The following is a 22,616-nucleotide window of genomic DNA, read 5'->3' on the forward strand; positions in this document are numbered from 1 at the left end:
ATCTTATGCTCTAGCTCTACTTTCACCAGAGCACTACTTTGAGCCATATTGTTGGTAACAGTTTCTTAGTATTGCTTCTTGAAACAAATACCATTGCCTCAGCTGGCTGACACTGGCACCCAGCTTCACAGACCAAACGAATTATTTTTCCTCCTGAGTGAGAACAGCATCAGGCCGCAAGTGTGTCTTCACATAAAAAAGGCCCAATTTCAGGTGTCCAAATTGACACACCTTAGGTCCAGATTTCTAGACCCACTAACCAACCACACCTTCAGGTGAAGTCAGAAGAAGGGAAGAGACCCATGGGGGACAATTGGCCCAAGCACTTCTCTGCAGAGGTGTTGTTCAAGACAAACAAACAGATAATCTATTAGAGACAGAGGGCTAATATTATTCTGTGTTTGCATGCTTCATGTGGTAGCACTTACTATGGGAATTCATTTGTTACTTTAGACTTTTAGTTAGAAAAATCTCTGAAACATTTTTATTTATGTTTTATGTTTTTAGAAAACAAATATTGGTAGCATATCTAGCCAAAATATTTTGCACAAGAAACTGAAAAAAACAAACAAACATACATTCATAGCCTGCATGTTTTCAACAGTTAGGCTGCCTTTGAGGGAAGCCACATGAAATTTTTGTCCCTTTCCAATTACCGATTAAAAGACCGCTTTGATGCTGTCCTCAGTCTGCAGATCCACTGAGATCCTTGCTCAAATGTCAATGACAATGCTTTCAATTATGCAGCAAATAGGATTTCTCCTGGTTGTCAAGGCTGGTAACTGACAGTCTTCTGAGTACAGAAAAATCCATCAGTGGACATGCAGAGCCCTTGTAATCATCAACTGTAGATTTAAGACATTTGACAGAGTGTAGTGTATAATGTTTTTAAAGACAGAGAAAAACAATAAAGGCCTCCATCCAACCAGTGTTCCCTGTAAGATGTGCATTTCTGTGGCTGCTCAGGAAAGATTCAAATGCTGCCCAGCTGATTTGCAGAGTGCCCGCAGCTTAGTTTTTGTTTTTACTGGTGGTTCACAATACCATCTACCTCAGTGCACACATTAATTTATTCTGCACATGAATGAAAAAGATTAGAGGAAATATTGCTTCAGACTGATCTTTACCCAGTAGATTCATGGATTCACCTCTGTGTGAACTTTGTACCCATACTCCCCACACAAGAGTCAAGAGATGCAAAAAGATTTTCTGTCCTCCTATCACACAGCTAAGTTTCACCCACAGTGGGCAGTCTACACCTGCACAAATTTTCCTTCAGCTACCAGAATATTATTTCCTTCCTCTCACACTTATCTGATATTTAGTAAATAACACATTGTTTTAAGAGAAAACGTACACCTTTTATGCTAAGTTTCGTAATTAACTTCTGAATAGGTCCATTGTACCACTCTACAGTACTTAACATTTACGCATACCTTGTATTACTAATTCAATTCATTCATTCATTCGACGTTCTTGTGGTTCATGGGACACATGTGATATGATCACTAGTCAGATTTGTTAGTATCCTAGATGGGGAGACTTGCTTAACAGAATCAATAAACAGGAGTTCCAATTAAGTGGAATTTTACTATAGTTATTAATAATACTCCAACTACGTGCTGCACACAGAGAATGTTTACTATTATGAGTTTAAGTCTCTGCTTCCAATAGCCCATCAAAGACTTATTGGTTATTCTTGCGAAAATGGTTTGCTTTTAAAAATGAACAGACACCATTAATAAAGTTTGCAGAAGTCATAGAGGGAAGACTTCTATTGGGTCCTCTGGTCCATTCCCCTACCATTGAAGAATTGGTCCCCTTAGGATACCATCAACTTCAGCAGAAAGGCCACTTATTTGCACAAAGCTTAGATGGAGAGGTTTCATCTTTAAAAGGGTTTGTTAATAACACATACATTCACATGCCCTTTATCATTATAACAGTAAACATTTTGACATTTCACCAAATGGACCATCTCTTCTCTTTTGCCTATACATGCAATGCACAAAGAGTTCTTTTTGATCTTTAATTTCCTGCTTTAAAATTATTTAAATAGGTTCCAAATATAAGATACAAGTTTATGAACTGTACTAAAAGAGTCTTGTATTTGTATAGTGTATTTAAGCCATAACAAGGGGTTTCACAAAAGTAAAGTAATAATTAATAAGTACTGAAAGCAATGAGCTAGGACATCTCTCCTTAGGTGGGAGAACTTAGTAGCAATAACCACTGAAATATTTCAGCAAAACCTGGGGGAAGGAGAGTGAGGAATGACAAGAGTGTCTTTGGTCTTGGACCATAAAATTCATCTAGCCAGTACAAGTTAGAACAACCAAAAAAAGTCTTGTGATTAGAAGTTTGTAATTATGGCTGTATGTTTAGGTTCATGGGGTTCAATTCTGACCTTATGCCAATGTAATTCTAGTACTTCAGTAGACCTGGAAGACTATTTTCACCATCTTTATCTGAAGGAATACTTCCAACACACCAATGAATATCACACTGACCCACTTGATCCCTCTTACCAACACCATAGGAAGAATTCTATGTGGACTCCCCCGAAAATCGTAATGACAGTCTGCACTTTTATTGAATGCTTCCATGAACACGCACAAGCTGACATTCTGCACAACCAACACTAAACGTCAGCCGTCCTGATGCAACACTATCCACAACCTCAAAAACAACTGACATTATAATCGAAGAGGGTGACAAAGGGGGTGCTGTAGTCATCATGAATAAGTCAGACTATGAAGAGGAGGCAGCCAGGCATTTCTCCAACACCACATTCTACAGCCTTCTTTCCTCTGATCCCACTGAGGAAGACTAAAAGAAAATACACCATCTGCTCAAGAAACTTCCTGCATCAGCTCAGGATCAAATCCACAAAGACATGCCCACAGAGCCGCAGCTAAGATCTATAAACCTGGAAACACCAGATGTCCTATCATTTCAGGAATTGGCACCCTTACAGCAGGACTATCCTGCAATGTTGACTTTCTCTTCAAACCCTGTGCTACCAGCACTCCTAGCTCTCTGAGACATCACTGACCTCCTGAGGAAACTACAGCGCACCCATAATCTTCCGGTAAATAGCATCCATACCACCATGGACGTAGAAGTTCTCTATGCCAATATTCCACATGAGGATTGACTACAAGCTATCAGGAACTTCATCCCCAAAGATGCCATAGCACATCTGGTGACTGAGCTATGTGACTTTGTCCTCACTCACAACTATTTCTAATTTGGGGACAATTTATACCTCTGAGTCAGCGACACTACTATGGGTACCAGCATGGCTCCACAATATGCCAACATTTTTATGGCTGACCTAGAGCAATGTTTCCTCAGTTTCTGACACTTAGCAACCCCCTCTACATCACTGACGTCTTCATCATATGGACCCATGGTAAGGAGACCTTGAATTTCACAGGGATTTCAACAATTTGTACCTCACAGTCACTCAGCCTTGATCATTCCACGCAAGAGATCCATTTCCTGGAAACTATAGTACAAATCAATGAAGGTCACATAAATATTACTTTATACCTTCACACTCACAGGCTTTAGGTGACAGGTCTGTCCTCTCCTACAGCCAGCCAGCCACCCTCGAGAAAATGGTGTGAGGCTGATGGTAAGTATATTACAGAAATACGAACACAGGAACCTATCCCTGCAACAAACCTGGTCACCAACTCCGTCCACACATCAAAACTAGAAACACCCCCATCACTGGACATAACCACATCAGCCACACCTTCAGGGGTTCATAGACCTGTAAATTCACTAATGTGATATATATCATGTGCCAGCAATGACCCTCTGCCACATACACTGGACAAACTGGACAGTCTCTGTGCCAAACAATGAACGAACATAAATCCAACATCAGGCACTGGAATACATATAAACCTATAGAGGAACATTTTAACCTCCCTGGACATTCACTAAAGGGTGTGAAAGCAGCCAATCTTCTACAAAAGGATTTTACCATAAGACTGCAGAGAGACACATCTGAACTGGAATTCATTTGCAAGTTTGACCCATTTAATCTCAGGTTTAAGAGAGATCTTAATAATCTTGAGCATTACAATTTCTCCACCTTTGATATTTGCATGAATGGCACCATCTCACCTGATTTACTTCTTCCACTAGTCCTATTAGTGACAGGTGACCCCACCCCTGCCCTTCTTTCCCCCTCCATTTCTGCCCTCTGCCACCACCACCCCTGGATTCTAATTAGCTCCTCCAAATCTGAAAATCTAAAGTCATGGGCCTTACTCAGGAAATCTCACTACATAATAAATACATGTGTTAGTCTTTAAGGTGCTACAAGACTGCTTGTTATTTCAGTGGAGTTGGCACAGTTTTATGCCATCATAAGAGGTGGCGGCTCAAGCCCTGGAATCAGAAATTCCTTTTAGTCATGGCAAAAACTTAAAGTGAAACATGATAATATATTTAAGCATTTGTCTATACTCAAACTAATTTAGATTATTTCATTGCAAGTCTGTTTGCAAATATATTTCTAATTTAAAAATACTGTGCGAAGAATCAGAAAAGAACACCATAAAATGAACAGATCAGACCCTCACCTCCTCCCCAACCACTGTACATTAAAATCAGTGTCAGTGTACACCAAGAATGGAGCTACATAAAGAAACAAAAAAAACAGATTTTGGGCACTAAGCCAGAGGCATCATCCAACAGTCTTTAGGGCCATATTTTACCACCTCTCGCACTGAGTGAAGAGAGGTCCCAGACAAAGTGAATAGACAACAGATGGAGGAGTTTGGATTAAGTGGGAATTATGCATCATGGAAAAACTGGCTCTAAATGTAATGATTAATAATCTGGTAGACTGAGAAATTAAAAACCTGTATACTAAGACCTTTCCTTTGAGTAACTGACAGATCACAAGTTAAATCCATCCCTCCTCAGAGTTAAAAATAACAGTCTTATTTTGCAGGAGGAGACCAGCAACATACTAATGAAGGTGGACACTACCCAATTTGTTTGAGAGCATGCAAGATATATGACTACTTACTATGTGGCCAAGCAGATCATGTGTGCGTAAGCAGCTCATGGTCTGTAGAGCCCAGAATTGCTGAGCTGAAAGAAGAATGGGACAGAATTGTTTTTTTTACATACACGGCTTAGGGAAACTCTTCATTGGACCCACCTCAGAACAGGCTTCCACCGTGAAGCTGGCTTGCCCAACTGGAGGGCTGGGGAAGTAGAACTGAAGGAAACACACTTCAAGGGAGCCACTCTTCTACCGGAAATAGTGAAAAATGACAATGCATCAAGGCAGATGCTCCAGGGAATGGAGTTACCTACATACTCACCTAACTCTCAGTTTTGACTACACTGTGACCCACAGAATTGCTGCTGAACCTTGTAGGCTCCTATACCTCACTCTGTGCCTAGTTAAGCACGAGAAAAAATGACTAAGGAGGTTGTGGAATCCCCATCACTGGAGATTTTTAGGAGCAGGTTAGACAAACACCTGCCAGGGATGGTCTAGACCAGAAGTGGGAAACTTTTTTAGACCAGGAGCACTGTTCCACAGAAAAATCAGTTGGGGCCACACACAAGTGCGGAAGAAAAAAAACAAAAAACACAGCCACAGGGCTAACAGATTTTATGAGCTCCCTAGGATCTGAGGCCAAAAGGAGAGGTTCAGTGCATGGGAGGAGGCTGTCCCGGAGCAGACTGAGGTGGGGATGTGGAGTCTGGGCAGGAGGTAGGATGCAGGAGTGGGCTGAGGGTAAAGAGTCACGGCAAGAAGTTGGGGGCAGGAGCAAGTGTGCACCATCTGGAAGGGGGTACAGAAGAGGGTGGGGTGCAGGGTCTGAGCAGAAGGCAGAAAAGGCTGGGGGCACAGGATGGAGCTTGGGTGCTTACCTGGCACAGTTCCTGAGAGGGGGGTACACAAGGCTCTGTGCACCTCAGGGAAGCAGTTCCTACCAGCACCACTCCCCACTACTCCCATTGGCTGCAATTCAGCCAATGAGGAGTGATGGGAGACAGTGCCGCAAGGACATTTCCCTGCAGTGTACAGGAACTCTTTCCTCCTCCCATCAGGCAGGCCCCACAGACAGAATCCAGCCCCATCCTGCCTGGATCATGCCTGCAAGGCTCACAATTCACACATGGCTGGAGTGCCAGAACTGGCTTACACCCCTGCTGGTGTGGGAGGTACTGAGCACCAAGCCTTGGGGGCCAGATCAAGGCAAGCCACAGACCAGTTCCAGCCCTCAGGCCATAGGTTCCCCACTCTTGGTCTACATGGCTCTTGGTCACGCCCTGAGTGCAGGGGACTGGACTTGATGACAACTCACGGTTCCTTCCTCTCTGATGATTATATGATAGCCAATTTATCAATGTATCCTTTCCCGTACCAAGGAATCATTTACGGAAATCCTGGGATCATAAAATACAGCCACAGAAGCTAATGTGAATATTCTCAAGAAATAAACAGATACTTAGAGGAGAGAACCCTCCTGGGTTACAAACACCAGCTAAATAGATCCAGAAATACAAGACACGCATGCAAGTCAGAGAGGCAGCATCATATAATCACTTAAGAAAAGAGGTGGCAACATTTTAAATGAAGTTCTGGTCTGAATAGTAGCTTGACTAAAGAATTTAACAACATTCTAATCTTATAGTTGTTAAAGAATGAAGCAGCATCTCTTTGATTAAGCACGAACCTTACCCTGCATGCACTGAAGAGATAACATTGTCAGATCATTTTACAGGTTAGTTCCATGAGATGCAGGTGTAAAGCACATGTGCCCTGCCTCTGAAACTTGAACAGACTCAAGGTAATTTAAGCAAACTGAATTTGGACTGATTGTCCTAAAGAATGGCAAAAGCAAAGAGGTTTAACTCAGTTTAAGTATTTCTAGATGTTTCTGCTTGGAGGTAGGCAACAATTAGGAGAAGTCAAAAGTAAAAAGAGAATGCACAGGTATTTAAATGCCATCTGAATGCATGTCACAGGAAAGGCCACTTTAATACAAGAACATCCAAAATGCAACATACAGAAAAAAAAGTGTGGGAAATTTTACAAAAGATGAACTGAGGTAAATTAGGATGGTTGCAGAACTGACTGTTCAATAAAATAATCTTAACGCACAAATGTTTTCTTTCTGAGATGGCACAGTTAAGTAGGCAGCTTAGTAGTTCAAGATAGTTTGCACGTTAACAGTTAAACTCCCAAATATTGATCATTAGTCGTTTGGTGCCAGGTTCAGTACAAACATCACAAGGGAAGAAATAAAGTAATCTAGAAATGGGTCCTTCAATCTGCTCACATTGTACTGGCTGCAGGGACAATAATTTAAAAAGTTATAAGAAAACGGAGATAAGAGGAAAGATTAATCTGTCATAAACAGGTAAGGTTCAGCAAACACTTAAATATTATGAAAAGGGCAACAGAAACGACAAGATTTTAGCCAGAAAGTTAAAAAAGAAAAGCAATAGATCAACCACCCTTCTGATTAGAAATAAAAAGGGAGAGTTAGGAATTGGTGTGAAATAGATCTCAGAACTATCTGCTATCTTTTACCATACTTTGTACATTTCAGGATATTCAAATCCTGAATGTACAGATAATCTGAGAAGCATGAAACATCAGCTCTCAGTAGATGATGTGGGAAGTCTTGATAGGCAAACTGCTCTAGAGCAGCTGTTTCCAACCTTTTCACGTGTGTAGATGACCCCCAATCACCCCAGAAACCATTTGCAGATGTCCAATAACCCCCCAAATCATGTGCGGACCCCCATTCAAAGCCAATTCTAGCCACTATGTACACTTCATTAAAAGAAAAGGAAAATCACATTGATTTTCGGACAGCAATTAATAACTATTGGAAGATATTTAATTTAAAAAATAATACATTGTAACTTGACAATTTATCTAAAACTTATTTTCTATTACCATTTTTCCCCCATGGACCCACTACAATACCCTCACACATCCCCAGGGTCCACAGACCACAGGTTCGCAACCACTGCTCTGGAGAAAGTTATCATCAAGAATTTAAAATCCAACAAATCTTCAGGTCCTGATGAGTTTTTTAGGGACCGCAGAGCACTGAAGCAACTGAACTGTTTAATGGTGCACTGCAGGGGAATGAGGTTAATATGTGGTAAATCCTAAAGAAGGGGAAAAAAGCTTAACACCTTGGCATTATACAGACCTACTGTTTTTAATTGATATGGACACTCCAATTTTCACCACAGTGCTAGCAAACAAAATGACCATCTGGGTTTTTTGCTTACAGGCATTCATCTGAAATTAGAAGAATTCTGAATTTGATTTATAAAGCTAATTCTAGCAGTTCTTCCTGTGTGCAGCTTTTTTTAGATATGGATAAAACCTGAGAAAACAGCTGAAGTTAGAGCACTAAAAGCAGATTTTGGTAAACTTTGGTTTACAAGTCACTTGTTTATAGGCATATAGACCCTAAACTCTTATCCTTGAGCTTCTGCTTTGATTAATGGTCATCAGTCCCACCCTTTTAATTTGTCTGGAGGTAACAGAGAGGGTTACCACATAACCCCTTGTTTGCTTTGGCAATGAAACCATTTGCAATGAATGTGAGAAACAGCCTTTTGGTAGAAGACCATCAAAACATCTTCCAGTTTAGAACAAAAAATAGCTTTGTATGTTTACAATGTCTTGTTATAAATGCAGGATCTATATTATCCTTAAAATTACAGAACAATTGACTCAATTTGGGGATGTACCAGACTTCAAAATAGAGTACAAAAATTTTTAAATCATAGGAATTAAAATTCCCAAAAAGGTTAAAATAAACTGTTGTCAGGTACACACACTACATTTAAATGAATAAAAGACTCTTCAAAATATCTAGGAATAAATATTGGGGGGAAAAAACCCAAATCCTTTTAAGGCAAGTGACCCTCTCCTGTGGAATAAAACAATAAAATACTTGGAGGAATGGAAGAAACATTCCAGATAAGATAGCCTTAGTAAAAATCCTCCCAAAATAATCATTTTTCAGGACATCCCTGACAGAACATTAAACACATGGCAAGAGAAACCATTAAAATTCATATGGAAACAGGAAAGATAAAGGGTGAGCTATAAAGTGAAACTAGCTTTCCCTAATTTACCTGAATATTATCATGCATCATAATTAAACGTGTACACAGTTGGGGTTAACAACAGGTCATCCAAACACTTGGTAAAACCAAAGTAGTTTTGAACAAAATTTCTAAATTCCTGTTACAAAGGCCTTTTCCCTTAGCTACTTTTATTAACAATTATCAGAAATTTATCTAGCGGAAATATCAAGGTAGCTATTTCTTGTGGATAAAAGGTGAGATTACTCAATTTGGACAGCTGTTTCGCAATCCTGATTTGAAGACATACCAAGAGATATGTTTGAATGTAAATACTATAAAAATCCTGTATTTTCAATATTTATTAATCAAGTGTTTTAATGTGAAGTCTGGATACAACCAACTCTATTTAAACCTTCAGCCATGTTTGAGTTGACTACCCAGAAGCAAGCTTGAATTCTTGTGGATATCAGATGAAGCAACTCTTTACAGCTCTAGTCAGATATTACACTACAACTCAGAAGTCTAAAACAGGGAGCTACACTTTGGAAACTTTTTGGTACATTTCCTTTTAAAAACCACTGCAATGAGACCACTAATGTATTTTTGGGAACTTTTACACTCAGCCAGTTTCAAGATGATGTTATCAAGAAGTTTTTTTAGGCATCATCTCCTGTAGGTAAGCAAGCAAGCAAGAAAAGGGAGTGTTTGATAGTTATGGCACTTACTACTAATTAAGGATCCTGGAAGTAGCTTTTTCTGGTTCAGACTACAGTTAAGGGCTCAGCTACACATACAGTGCATCAGTGGCATAGGTACTCTACATCCCTGAGGAAAAAATAGCTATGCCTATGGCAAGAGCTCTGCAGTCAACATAGCACTGTCTACATGGCAGGTTAGACCAGTTTAACTACATCACTCAGAGGTGTGGATTTTTTCCACTCCTGAGCACTGTAGATACAATGACATAAATCTGTAGCAGAGATCAATGCTAGGTTTCGAGACAGAGGCAAATATTTATACCTTCTCTGCAATATACCATAGGATTATGGTGTACGTTGCCATTAATGTCTCTACTAAAGGGTTAGAAATGAGCAAGGATTCCTCTGGAAAAGGAGCAAATCTTAGCAGTTTTCATCTGACTTACATATATCCTTTCCGGGAGAGGGAGAGGAAGAGAAAGCTTTGCACTTTTACCCATGCTCCTTAAGTTTAGTGAAACTCATGATCCAATTTTTTCTTCTTTTTTTGGTATTTCAGTTCACACCCTTGTCAGTTACCATGAAGTGAGATCAGTGAGGGATTAGGCAAGGAATGCTGCTTCTCTACAGTAAACTCTTTCATATGCAGCAGCCCTGGAACTGGGAGGTTGCCAGATGTTCAAATGTTGTGGATGCTGGAGAGTTGTCTTCCCCCGGGTCTGTGATGTGGCTGTCTGCCTGTCTGCAAGGGGCTCTTGTCCCATTCCTGCTGCAGTGCAGTGGTCTCCTCGCTCAGCTCCTCCTCCTCCATCTCATGGTGGGCCAGCAGCTCCTCCTGCTCATGGCTTGACTGGTGTGGCAGCTCCTCCCACTACCGGCTGCACCACCAGGTGCCCTTCTCCTTCACCAGCACCTTCTCCCAGGTGGCCCTTCTCTCCTCCTGCTCCCATCACGCCTACCCCAAATGGTGGGGCTCTTCCCCTCCCATGAAGTCAGCATACTGCTTTCCAGTGGCTGAATCACCATCTCCAGTTTCACCTCATCAGTGTCCGTGAGCTTGGGGAGGTCCTCTGGGGTCCCACACCAGCTGGAGCAGCCCACCCCACCCAGCTACTGCAGCACCTCCCCTCAGCAGGGCTGATTTGTCCTGGGTAGGAAACTCAGGGGCACTCCATCACTGGGGCTGCTGGATATTTGCCATTGCCCAGGCAGCAGCTGGATTCAGAGTGGGTCCTTTGATCCTGGTGCTGCTTTTTTGAGATTTCCAGAAGATTGAATAGCAGTTAAAGCAGAGTTTATTGCAATACGAATCTAACATAGGAGAAAAAAAAACATGGCATCTATAATGCTGAAATAAAACTAGTCACAGACACTTCTAAAGTTAAGATGAAAGCAAAAGCCTCATACTTCAGTGGGTAAGCTGTGAACTACATGTTTGAGAGTCAAGCCCCTCCCCTTATCCATATGTGACAGTGTTAACACAACTAAAAACAGAACTGCATACTGTACTATAGGAAATCTTTGCAACACACACAAAATGATTACAAATTCCAATGTTGGGTTTGTTGTGTTAGTCTTAGATAAGCAAAAGAAAGTTCAATTTATGTGACGGAAGACCTGATTTTAGCTTCCTATTCAGATTCTGATTCACTGACTTGCTTCAGTTAGAAGAACCTCCTGACTAATTACATTCAGTTCATCTTGGAAGATTCAGTGTTTCTTGCTTAAACAAAGTCTTGAATGCCTCAATAATTCTGCTTCCCATCCTCCCCCTTCAAGCATGTGTGTACACATAGACACTTGTACCAATGCACTGAACCCTACTGCTCTGGGGGTAGGACCTACAAATGTTTTCAAATTGAAGAACACGACCCTCCCTTCTACATTCAAACTGTAATCGGGAAAAGGGGAGACCTCAACTCCGTTTATCAGCCACACAGTCACAGCTAGACTCAGAGACCTGTGAAATCTGTAATCTGGCTCTTAGCAGTAACTTAAGCAGACCACTCTAATGAATTAAACTACTATCTTTGGAGAGTGTATATGTGAGGGGGAAACTGATTCACATAACTACAGCTGGGTATTTGGCTGCCTACCAATAAAAATGGGCAAGAGTAGGCATTAGGTTAGGAAAGCCTGAAGCTGCATAACTCACATTTCTTTCTTCCAATATGCATGCTGAAAGTAGTCTGAAAACAAAACAAAAGCACAGGAGAGATGCCCCACATCTTTGAGATTTTTTCTTCTTAAACTATTGGTTTTCATTTGCAAATCAGCCCTGCACCATTATTTGTTGTTTGGGCTTCTCATTGCCCTTTTATTTTGAGGCATTTGGAGAGCTTTCACATTTTAGTTAGCCAAATTTAATTGCATTCCACTAAAAGATTAATGCACTGAGCTGCCAATAGCAGAGATGGACAGTGAATCACAGAAGTATACTTGCGGCTGTGAAGTTTTGTTTCAAAAGTAAAACCAAGCAGAAGAGCCAAGAAAAACTGAAGTATCACACCAAATTTGTGCAGCCCCTAGGCAGTGAAAAATGTTTATATCCAGACTACTGGAATCCACGAATTCCTGCCGGGGCTAACCCTTTGATAGCCAGCATTTTCAAAACTAAGTAAATCCTAGAGTCTAAAAATTTGGTTCAATCTTAATCTCTGTGCAAGAAAATTCAACTTGCAGAAAATAAAACTTCAGCACTGTGACTAAATGGTGTCTTTCTTCTATTAGTTATGTACTTCTGGAAGCTCTGTTCCCTTTGAGAAGAGTATAACCATTCTTTAGGTTCATAGACAAGGCTTGGCAATCCACTTGAGCTTGAAGTAGAAAACTATCCCCAGCAAGAATCAGCTTCTGCAAAACCTAAACTCTGAATCTACAAAGGCTTCTAGCCTTTAGGACTGAAGAGATTACACACCAGTTTTGAAGATTAATTCCTGTTCCCTGTATTCCTGAGTCTGCAGACCATTCTAGTACCTCTGGTGCTTACGACAGCTTTGCCAACTTGCAGAAATGTGAGAACTGGCCAGAATCTTGTTCATTTTCACTGCCTAGTGATCAGAGCAACCCAATTAGAATCCAGATAACATCATTCTGAGATAGCCTTGGAAGACTGAGTCATATCATGGCATAAAAGCATAGAACAATTCACTGTGATGAGGATGTAGAGTTGGAAAAGGCAGTGGAGGACATATTCCACCATTCCAAATGGACATGGGGGTTTCAGACTGATCAGACTCCTGCTATTCATAGGCTTCGGAAGTGTAAATATACCCTCATTCTCCCACAAAGACAGAAGGACAATTCCTTTGTTGGAATTAAAGTAACTCTTCCCTATTCTAACGGATGAGTGAGATTCTTGTCTCAACTAACCTAATTTTGTAAAGGTGAAATTCCTGATTTACAGCAAAATATAAAGATCAGACACCAGTATGAACTATCATGCTTTTGGGATTTTGTTCTCTTCTTGTATAAGAGCTAAGCAGCAGTTATAAAAACAGCTTAAAGGGCTTACGGCCCAAATTGTAGGTGTCTTCTGCTTTAGAAAAATGGCCATGAGAATTCTAGTTGTACTGTATCAAAATGTACGCTGAGTGGTCTGTGTCAGCACAAAGGAAGCTGTCACTCAGAGAATACAATCATTTCAGGAACATGCATTATTGAATAATGCAGGTCTTTGAAACAGCAGTCTAAGAAGCCTAATCCTGAATTAGCCCTAAAGACAAAATTCATCATTCCTAGTTTCACAAATAAGTAGTTGCTTCAGCTTCATGTTGCAGCAACACACTGACTAAGCCACTTGATGAGGTGAAGTAATTTAGCAGGCCATTAGAAATGCCTGACAGCTTTCTAGTCAAACTTCTGTTGACTGAGGAAGAGAAGATTTACCATCATGTAAACATCCATTGTCACAAAAAAGGAGTTTCCAAAAGTTCTTCCATCCTTAATATATCCTTCTCTTTCTGCAAGGCATTGACACCAGCTGAGAAAGCAGACATGCATCTCCACTGTCACCCCTCCTCCCTTGTTTCTGCTTTGACCTAAGAAGGTCAAGGCAGAAGGGACTACCGATTTCCTAGTCTGACCACCTTTATAATATAAAGCCACAGAACTTCCCTGAAATAATTCCTAGTGTATATCTTGTGGAAAAAGATTGACCAGAGGGAACTGATGTGGAGGTGTATTGAGCACGAGTTTCCTCAGAATAACAATCTTATTTTGAACTTCCCTTGTTGTACTTCATCCAACTTATCCCAGGACCTCAGAAATCCATAGACTGAGCAATTAAGACACAACATGCCTGGGTATCCTTCCCATTAACTGAGACAGCAAAACTGAAGCTCATAATTAGTTAGACCATTATCCTTCTTCATCCCTTTAAGGCTTAAGAAATTCAGGCCAGCTTCAAAAGGCTCACACTATCCTGGATGACAGTGAATTTCTGAATCCTTCTGGTGCTGTCATACATGAGATCTGTTTATATAATTAAGCAACAGGATGCTGTGACATCATGCTTCTCATTGACAAGAGAACGTCTGGCAGTTGAAAAAAATTTCAAAGATTCTCTTCTACGGGGAAATGGGATAATTTCAGTTGATACAATCAACTCTAGTAATTCAGCTGACTTGTAGATAATGATAGGACCCTCTTTCTCCTAAATGTCCTCGTTACTCTGGTGTTCAATTGTGTCTGCATCCAGGCACAGTTCTGTGATAATTCATTTAACAAGCTTCAGTTAACATAACACATCTACCTACAGATCCAATATCCACGAATATAACAAAAAATTAGAGAGACAATCTTAAGCACTACCCTTATATAATATCCCTAATCATATTTTATTAAGCTACATTAAGCTGGAAAGAAAGACTTAGGGAAGCTTTAAAAGTTGAGTCTCTGGTCCTAGTTACCAGTTGTGGCTCACTGTATGAATTCACCAGATATTGTACAGACACTGTAAACTTGAAATCTGGCCAGTTTGAAGGAATTGTGTTTGAAAGGATTTTAAAGGCATATCCACCTGCATATTAATAATATCTGTGCTTTTATCACCAACCACTCTTTTTTAAAACATATCTCTGCCTTTTGCTGCATGAAAGGCCTCTGTCAAAAAAAAAAGAACAAAGCTGACTATTAGCATAGAGATATCAACTGCACAGTGAACTATGTTATGGTAATTTTCGAGGTTACTTGTAACTGTGCTAGGTTAAAAAAATCATTTCAGTCTGAAAACATGCTGGTGCCAAGATTACTTCAATGACTTCACTAATTAGTCTTAATTCATACCAGTAAAAAACAGATTCAGGTTCAAGACTTGTCAATACCACAAGATATTAAGAAATTTCATAAGTCTGGTTTCATAGAAAACAATGAAAAACCTGGTTATGAGTAGTAAATACCCAGTCCATGTTGATGCAGTAATACAACACATATAGGTTGACCCTCTCTAAACCAGAACACTCTTGTCCAGCAAACTCCATAATCAGACATGAGATTAGTTAGCAGAACAACTACATATCATAGGTCTGGCCAAGTTTTCCGTGGTCCAATCAACTTAGTGCACAGCCAGAAATCCTGGCTCTCAGTGTTCTCTGCTGTTATTTAGCTGTAATATACCCCTAAATGTCTTCTAAGAGCCCAGTAAGCAGTGGCAGTGTTGATAATGCTGCTAGACAACATGACCTACTCTGGGCAGGTAACTTCTCTCATTCAGCAAGCAGTCAGATCCTGAGGGTGCTAGAAGAGCTATACAAGCTATACCTAAAGCAAGGTGCACATCTGTATGCTGTAATTGTTTGTATTTTATTGCAGTTATCTAGATGAGAAGAGACCAGGATTCTTAGATGTTACTATTGATCCTCATTATTGCTACCTGATTTTTGGTTTGTTTTTAGCTTCATTAGAAGCATAAGGACGTACTGTACAGGAAACTGTTGGGATTAATTTAAGTTTGCGTGGTCTCCCTTTACTTACTATAAGTGGGCAAAAAGCTGGCAACAACGGTATTAGTCGCAACTCATCAATGATGTTACATAAAGGGGAATCATAAAATGAAGTCCTCACCTTCAGCAGATTACTTTTGTGTACAGTATGCACACAAAAGATTACTCCTAGAATGCAGATGCTCCCTGAAATCCTGTAAAGCTTCACAGGAACCAGACAAATCTTTCATCCTCATAGCTGACTAACTATCAGATAAATAACTGAATTGGAATCAAATCAATCTGTGGGCATCTTGAGAAACGTAACAACAAACTGATCCAAAGAATCACTTGCTATGAAAAAATAATCAGTTAAGAAGGCTATCTAGAACCAGACCTACAATTGCCACACAACAAGAAAGACTGAGCTTAATAGTTAAAATTGTTACAGTAACATTCTGTAAACCTTCTGCTCTTTACAATTGTTTTGGATTAAGAATTTCTAAAAATAGAATTTAATTCACTGCAGGAATCCTGCTGAAGTACAAACTGTGAAATTTTATAAATTTAGATCATGACAGCATTTAGAAATGCTAACATACTATTTGAGGCACAGTTCCCTTCTTCAGCAGCAGTAAACATGTAAGTAATTAAAATTTGTTAAAATTCTGTCTTGCCTCACTCCATATTGCTTGTTAAAGAAACAATATATTTGAAAGGTAACAGAGAGAAAGCCATGCTAGTCTATATACTATCAAAACAAAAAAAGCAGTCAAGTAGCATTTTAAAGACTAACAAAATAATTTATTAGGTGAGCTTTCATGGGACAGACCCACTTCTTCAGATCATAGCCAGCTCACCTAATAAATTATTTTGTTAGTCTTTAAGTGCTACTTGACTGCTTTTTTGTTCTGATAGTAGAATAGAGAGTTTGTGACATTTCCATAGTTCAGCAAGAAAACTGAACTGATCACATGCTAGTTATTTTAAAAGAAACTTATTTTTAAAGAAACTTAAGCAGACAAAACATCTGAAAAGTAGCTGGTACAGTACATGCAGAGCAGGTGCTTTTAATACCTTGAATGCAATTTATCAACAGAAGAATAGTGCACACTTCAGAGTAAAGTGGGTCAAGAAGGAAGCTGAAGAGTAATAGAAGGAGATGCAAGAATGATCAGAAAAGCATTGTGGGAGATGACTCACTCCATGAATAACCTATGGGAATTTAGATTGTGATATTTTGTTTTAAAGAGATAGGCCAAAACAGAGAACATGCTATTGTATAACACTAGTATACTATAGCATAAGAATGTCACCACTGTTAAATCCTTAATCCCTGCCCCCTAGCCTCTATGGCTAAGGTTACACTACAGCGACCTGTGGACAGAACTCAGTGTCAGAAGAGACTTCCCTACAACACATTTGTCGACAGAATGCGGCCACACACAAAAACCAATCAGAAGAGCACTCCACTGTCCACAGAGTGGCTGTAATCTCAGCAACTCTCAACAAAACAGGCACGTGGAAGCACAGCAGACAGGGCCGTTCATTGTTCTGGATGCCCAGTCTGTCCAGAGAAGGCCCCCACAAGGGCATCCACGCAGCTTTTATATTGACAGAATCTGTCGACAGCAGCATTACACCTCATGGCTGAGAGGCAGACCCCTGCCAGCAAAAGTGCCAAGTTTTGTCAACAAAATGCATTGTGTATGTGGACATTCCACCAGTTTTGTTAAAAAAAAACACAAACCAACCCTGGGGTTTTGTCAACAAAAACTTGCTAGTGTTTGTATCGAACACCATGGTTTTGTCCCAGTCCTGACAGTCTTTGGATATTACCACAATACAAATATCAAACATGCTGAAATTGCTGTTGCTAACAAGAATAGCATGTATGAATAAGAATAGCAACAGCATTGAAGTAACAAAGAGGACAAGACACTTCTGTGAATAGAAAAGAAAAGGGAAACGAAAGGCAAAAAAAAGTACCCTTCCTCCAAATATTTTTAATACCTCTTAGAAATCCCAGTCAAGGATCAGAACCCCATTATATTAAACACTGTACAGACCATAACAAAGCCAGTCCCTGCCACAGGAAATTTATAGTGTAAGTTTGAGGGAAGAAGGGATGGAAGGGCAAGGAAAACAAAACTGTGACAATACTGACTACTTTGCCTGTCAATGCCAACCAGAAATCATTTCTAGACATGGCAGAGGCAGGTTGCAAAGAGATTTAAAAGAACAAGCACGAGAAGAAGATGGTGGCTTTATGGATTTTAAATTGGATAGAAGGGAAGTTTAGAGATGATTGCTAGCATAACTAAACAGATCTTTGCAACTCTTCAAGCAGTGGGCATTTTGGAACTGAGTAAGAGGTGCACTGTCTACAGCCTACAGAACAATTACAAGGTCGTGACATCAGCCAAGGGATGTCTCTCTCTTCCATTAACATTCTAATGGTTACCAAGTAGCTGTTACACTGCCACTTACTCATCACTGTTTAACACACTTAAACAAAAGACTAAAGTCAACTGTGAGTGTCAGCAGTTCAAAATGACTAAAGGCAAGCAGTCAAGTTGCACCTGTCTAGCTAGCGAGAAATGCAACCCAAAATTGCAGACTGTTAATAGTATGACAAACTTAAAGCCACCAGCAGTCCTGCAGAACATCTGTTAGTCTATAAGGTGCCACAGGACTTCTTGTTGTTCTCGAAGACACAGACTAACACGGCTACCTCTCTGATACTTAAAACCACCAGTCTCAGAAAGGACATCCCAAGATACACTCCCTGGGGTCAAAATACAGCAGTCTCATGCTGTAGGTCTACTTAAGAATCAAAACTTTAAGAAGTCACTGGTTTATGATTAGAAGGCAAAACAAAACATTTTAATGAGTGCTCTTAGTCGCCAAAGTTACAGGAGTAGAAATACTTCTCCTTCATAAAGGCCTGAAGCTGAATCACCTCAATGGAGTCAACTCCTGCAGGGTTGGGGTGGAGTAGGGTGCAAGCATGGGAACATTTGTAAGAGTAAAGATCCTCTTTCTGGATCCATAGAACTTAGTAATGTAAAACCTTGATATTATTCAATTAAGCCTCAGCTGTGTGTATTAGTCTTTCCTCAGCAGAACTGGCAATACTCACACCTATGACTCTAAAGTCCCTATCCCATACACTGAGGCAAGGTACAGCGAATCTAGTCTTAACCTGGACCATATTTAATTTGTATTATGGTAACACTTGGAATTTCCAATCTGGCCCAATACATAAATATGGTTGATCAATGCATTTACTTGCCAACCAGAACCAAATTACTTGTTTGCTAAAAACCTTATCTAGGATGAGAGGAGTCGCTGAACACAGGTTCTGGGCTATAGCACAATATGTAATTGCCTCAACATGAAAGCTATCATTAGATCTGAAGAAGTGGGTCTGCCCCAGGGAAGCTCATCACCTAATAAAATTTTGTTACTCTTTAAAGTGCTACAGGACTGCTTTTTTGGTTTTGGTTTTGGTTTTGGTTTTGTGAAGCCACAGACTTACACAGCTACTGCCCTGAGGCTAATCACAAGTCAAGGGCCTGGGGATCATGGTGGATGAGAGGCTGGATACGAGTCAACAGAGTGCCCTTATAGCCAAGAAGACTAACAGCATATTGGGGCACATTACGAGAAGCATTTCCAGCAGATCTAGAGAAGTTACTATTCCCCTCTATTCAGCACTGGGGAGGCCACATCTGGAGTATCCAGTTTTGCCCCCCCCCCCCAAGTATAGATAAGATGTGGATACATTGAAGCAAGTCCAACAGAGGGCAAGGAACATGATTAGGAGGCTGAAGCACATGAGCTATTAGGAGAGGCTGAGGAACTTGGGCTTATTTAGTTTGCAGAAGAAAAAAAGAGTGAGGAGGTGAATTGATAGCAGCCTTCAACTTCCTGAAGTGGGGCTGTAAAGAGGATGGAGAGAGGCTGTTCACAGTGGTGAGGGACGGCAGAACAAGGAGCAATGGTCTGAAGCTACAGGGGGAGGAGAGATCTAGGTTGGGTATTAGGCAAAACTATTTCCCCAGGAGGGTGCTGAAGCACTGGAAGGGGTGGTGGAATCTCCATCCCTGGAGGATTTTAAGTCCCAGCTTGCCCAAGCTCTGGCTGGGATGACTTAGTTGGGGTCGATCCTGCTCTGGGCAGGGGGCTGGGCTCGATGACCTCCTGAGGTCCCTTCCAGCCCTGGGAGTCAACGAGTCCAGCCTCGCAGGGCCCCCGAGGAAGGAATTCAGAGGCTCTCCGTCACTTAGGCCAGCCCCCCGGGGCTGCTCCCCGCCGCAGGGAGGGGGTCGGGGCCGCGCGGACCTGCCCCCCTGCCGGCTGCTTTCCGACGCCTGGGAACCGAGCCCCTTCCCGCCGCGCCGCGGGCGAGAGCAGCAGCAGCCCCGGCTGCGGAGACACACACGCGGCCACCCGACCAGCCCCTCTTTCCCTTCGCCTCCGGCCCTTTGTCCGCCCCCGCCCGGAAAGGCAGCGAGGGCCCGGCCGCCCGGGCCGGCCTCGCTCCTACCTGTCGCGCGGGTCGATCCAGCTGGTGCTCTGGCTGGTGTGGTCGATGTAATAGACTTTCCCGTCGAAGTCGCGGGCTTCCTCCCAGCCCGCCGGCAGAGGCAGCTCCTGCCTGGGCATGGTCCCCACGCCGGGCTGGGCTGCCCCATGCAGAGCTACAGCCGGAGCAGCCGGGCCGGCAGGGGGAGGCAGCCGCGGGGCGGGCGAGGAGGCCCCCTGCTTGCCAGGCCCGCAGCCCGGCGGGCAGCGCCGCCCAGCCCGGCCGCCGCAGCGAGGACGCGGCGGGAGTCACATCCTCCGCTCGGGGGCGACGCCAGGCGCTGGGGCGGGGGCCGCGGAGAGCGGCGCCTGGCGGGGGCAGCCGGGAGATTCCCGGCGCTGTCCAGCGCCCCGCTCACGCCTCCATATTCCGCCCGGCTCGGGGACTCGGGGGCGGCTCCTCTCCCGCCGGCCCGGCCCGGCCCGCTTCTGTCCGATCCGATCCGATCCGGCCCGGCCGCCTCCAGGTGCTCCGGGAAGGCAGGTGCCGTCGCTCGAGTAAACACGGGCGCCCCGCAGGCAGGCAGGCAGGCGCCTCCCCCATCCAGGGCACGGGGGTGGGCACTGCGCCGCCCGGCCCCTCCCTCTGCCCAGCCGCGGAGGCGCTGGGGGCTGGGCACCGAGCAGCACCTGCCTCGGGCACCAGCTGGGGCGCTCAGCGGCTCCTCCCCTCCGCCCAGCGTGGGGCCGAGCTGGGGGCGTTTGGCGCTAGCCTCGGCCCTAGGCAGAGTGGGTTAATGGTTAGAGCAGGGTGCTGCGGGGAAGGACGCCGTCCCTGGCTCCCGCCCTCTCTGAGCCTGAGCCTGAGCCTGGGCCTGGTAAAACACTGACCCCGGGTTAGCACAGCTGTAAGCTGGCGCATGCACAGGGTTGTTTGCTGAGCCCGAGGTGCCAGTGCTGTGTACACAGCCTCAGACGGCCCTAGCCCTTACCTCGGGGAGTTCGCAGTCTAACCTGTTCCATTCCGACCCAGAAAGTCCCAAAAGGAGTAGCCAGCTCAGGGCAGCTGGGGCTTTGGTGCACGCTGGGGGGCGCATTTCCCAGAGTGGTCTCCTCCCACCCATTCCCTTTCTCTCCCCCCCACCAGAAAGCAAGCCTCAGGGAGCAGATTAAAACGGGTAGATTTAGCCAGCATATTCAGAGAGAACCTAGGGCTACAATCCCTAAAGGTGGTTAGTTACCAAAGGCTCATTGTGGGCTCTGCTGCATCAACAAAATGAGCCTCTTCCGTACCAAACCTCACCTGGTTCCTACATTTTTAAAGCTCCCTAGGCCCCTGCTTGGCACACTCTGGGCATCCACTTGTCTATGCCCCAGAGCAATTCACAAACCAGGAAAGGCAGAGTTCAGGGCTTTGTTTGCACCTCCAAGCTGATCCAGCTCAGAGGCTGCCTGCGGAATTGGGTCCACTCACAATGGGTGGGAGGGAGAAGAACAAGCTAGTACCAAGCTTTAACTTTTAGCACAGTGATTAAAATACTTCCCTTGGAGGTGGAAGACAAGGTCACTATTCCCCCATGCCACAGCAGGAAGGATTCAAAAGAGGGGTCTCGCCATGTTCCCCTCATTTTGTCCACTCATGTGCAGAATAAATTTTGTTATGTTCACCAAGGCATGTGCACCACCAGATGTGCACTGCCAATAAAAACACATGCTGTCAGCTGTGGGTTTTGTGGGCACTCTGCTAATCACCTGGGTGGCATTTGAATTTTTCCTGGGTCGTTGCCCAAACACTCAGTTTGCAAGGAATGCTGGTCTCATGGCCCAGGCAAGTGCTTTAACAGCTGGGCTAAGGGAGGTAGAGTGCACCTTCATCTCTCCTCCCATTTTGTGTGGAGTGAGGCAGGAGTTCACTCATTTCCTTAAGAGCAGCATAGACACCAGAGTGCCCGACAGCCACTCCAGGACCCTGGGGAAGGCCAGGGGCCCCTGCTCCTCACCCCTGAAGGGATGAGGATTCAGGCAGAAAGGGCAGGGCTGGGGCAGCCAGTTCTCAGAGCCATCCACACTGCAGCGTGTCCTGTCTGCCCCACCCCAGTCCTCAGTGCTACCTGACAGGCATTTAAACCATGTGATGCCATGTAGCAGGTTCCTCTTTGTGGTTGATAGGCTGAAATAAGTCTTGCCTTCAGGGAGGTGCTTAGGTGTTTCAGTGTCTGTGTTGGGGTGGGGCTAAGTGCCCCCTCCTTGTTGGCATCTCTCATTGGCTATCATAGGCAGCACCCCACCTAGCATGCTGGGTTTTGTGTATCACATTCCTGCCTGTAATATAAAATAATGATAATATGTAGAGGTACAC

The 22,616-nt window shown here is 43.2% G+C and overlaps 1 protein-coding gene across 1 annotated transcript in view; it reads right to left on the reverse strand.

The window, feature by feature from the left end:
• The window catches only part of WWC1 (WW and C2 domain containing 1), a 133,215-nt gene extending 112,281 nt beyond the window's left edge, over positions 1 to 20,934 (reverse strand). The window contains exon 1 of the mRNA XM_075009711.1: positions 20,280 to 20,934. Coding sequence (XP_074865812.1) covers positions 20,280 to 20,398 — 119 coding nt within the window. The 5' untranslated portion in view covers positions 20,399 to 20,934. The remainder of the gene's footprint in view (positions 1 to 20,279) is intronic.
• Between the last annotated feature and the right edge of the window lie 1,682 nt (positions 20,935 to 22,616).

The sequence above is a fragment of the Carettochelys insculpta genome, chromosome 15, assembly GCF_033958435.1.
Source record: "Carettochelys insculpta isolate YL-2023 chromosome 15, ASM3395843v1, whole genome shotgun sequence".
NCBI lineage: Eukaryota > Metazoa > Chordata > Testudines > Carettochelyidae > Carettochelys > Carettochelys insculpta.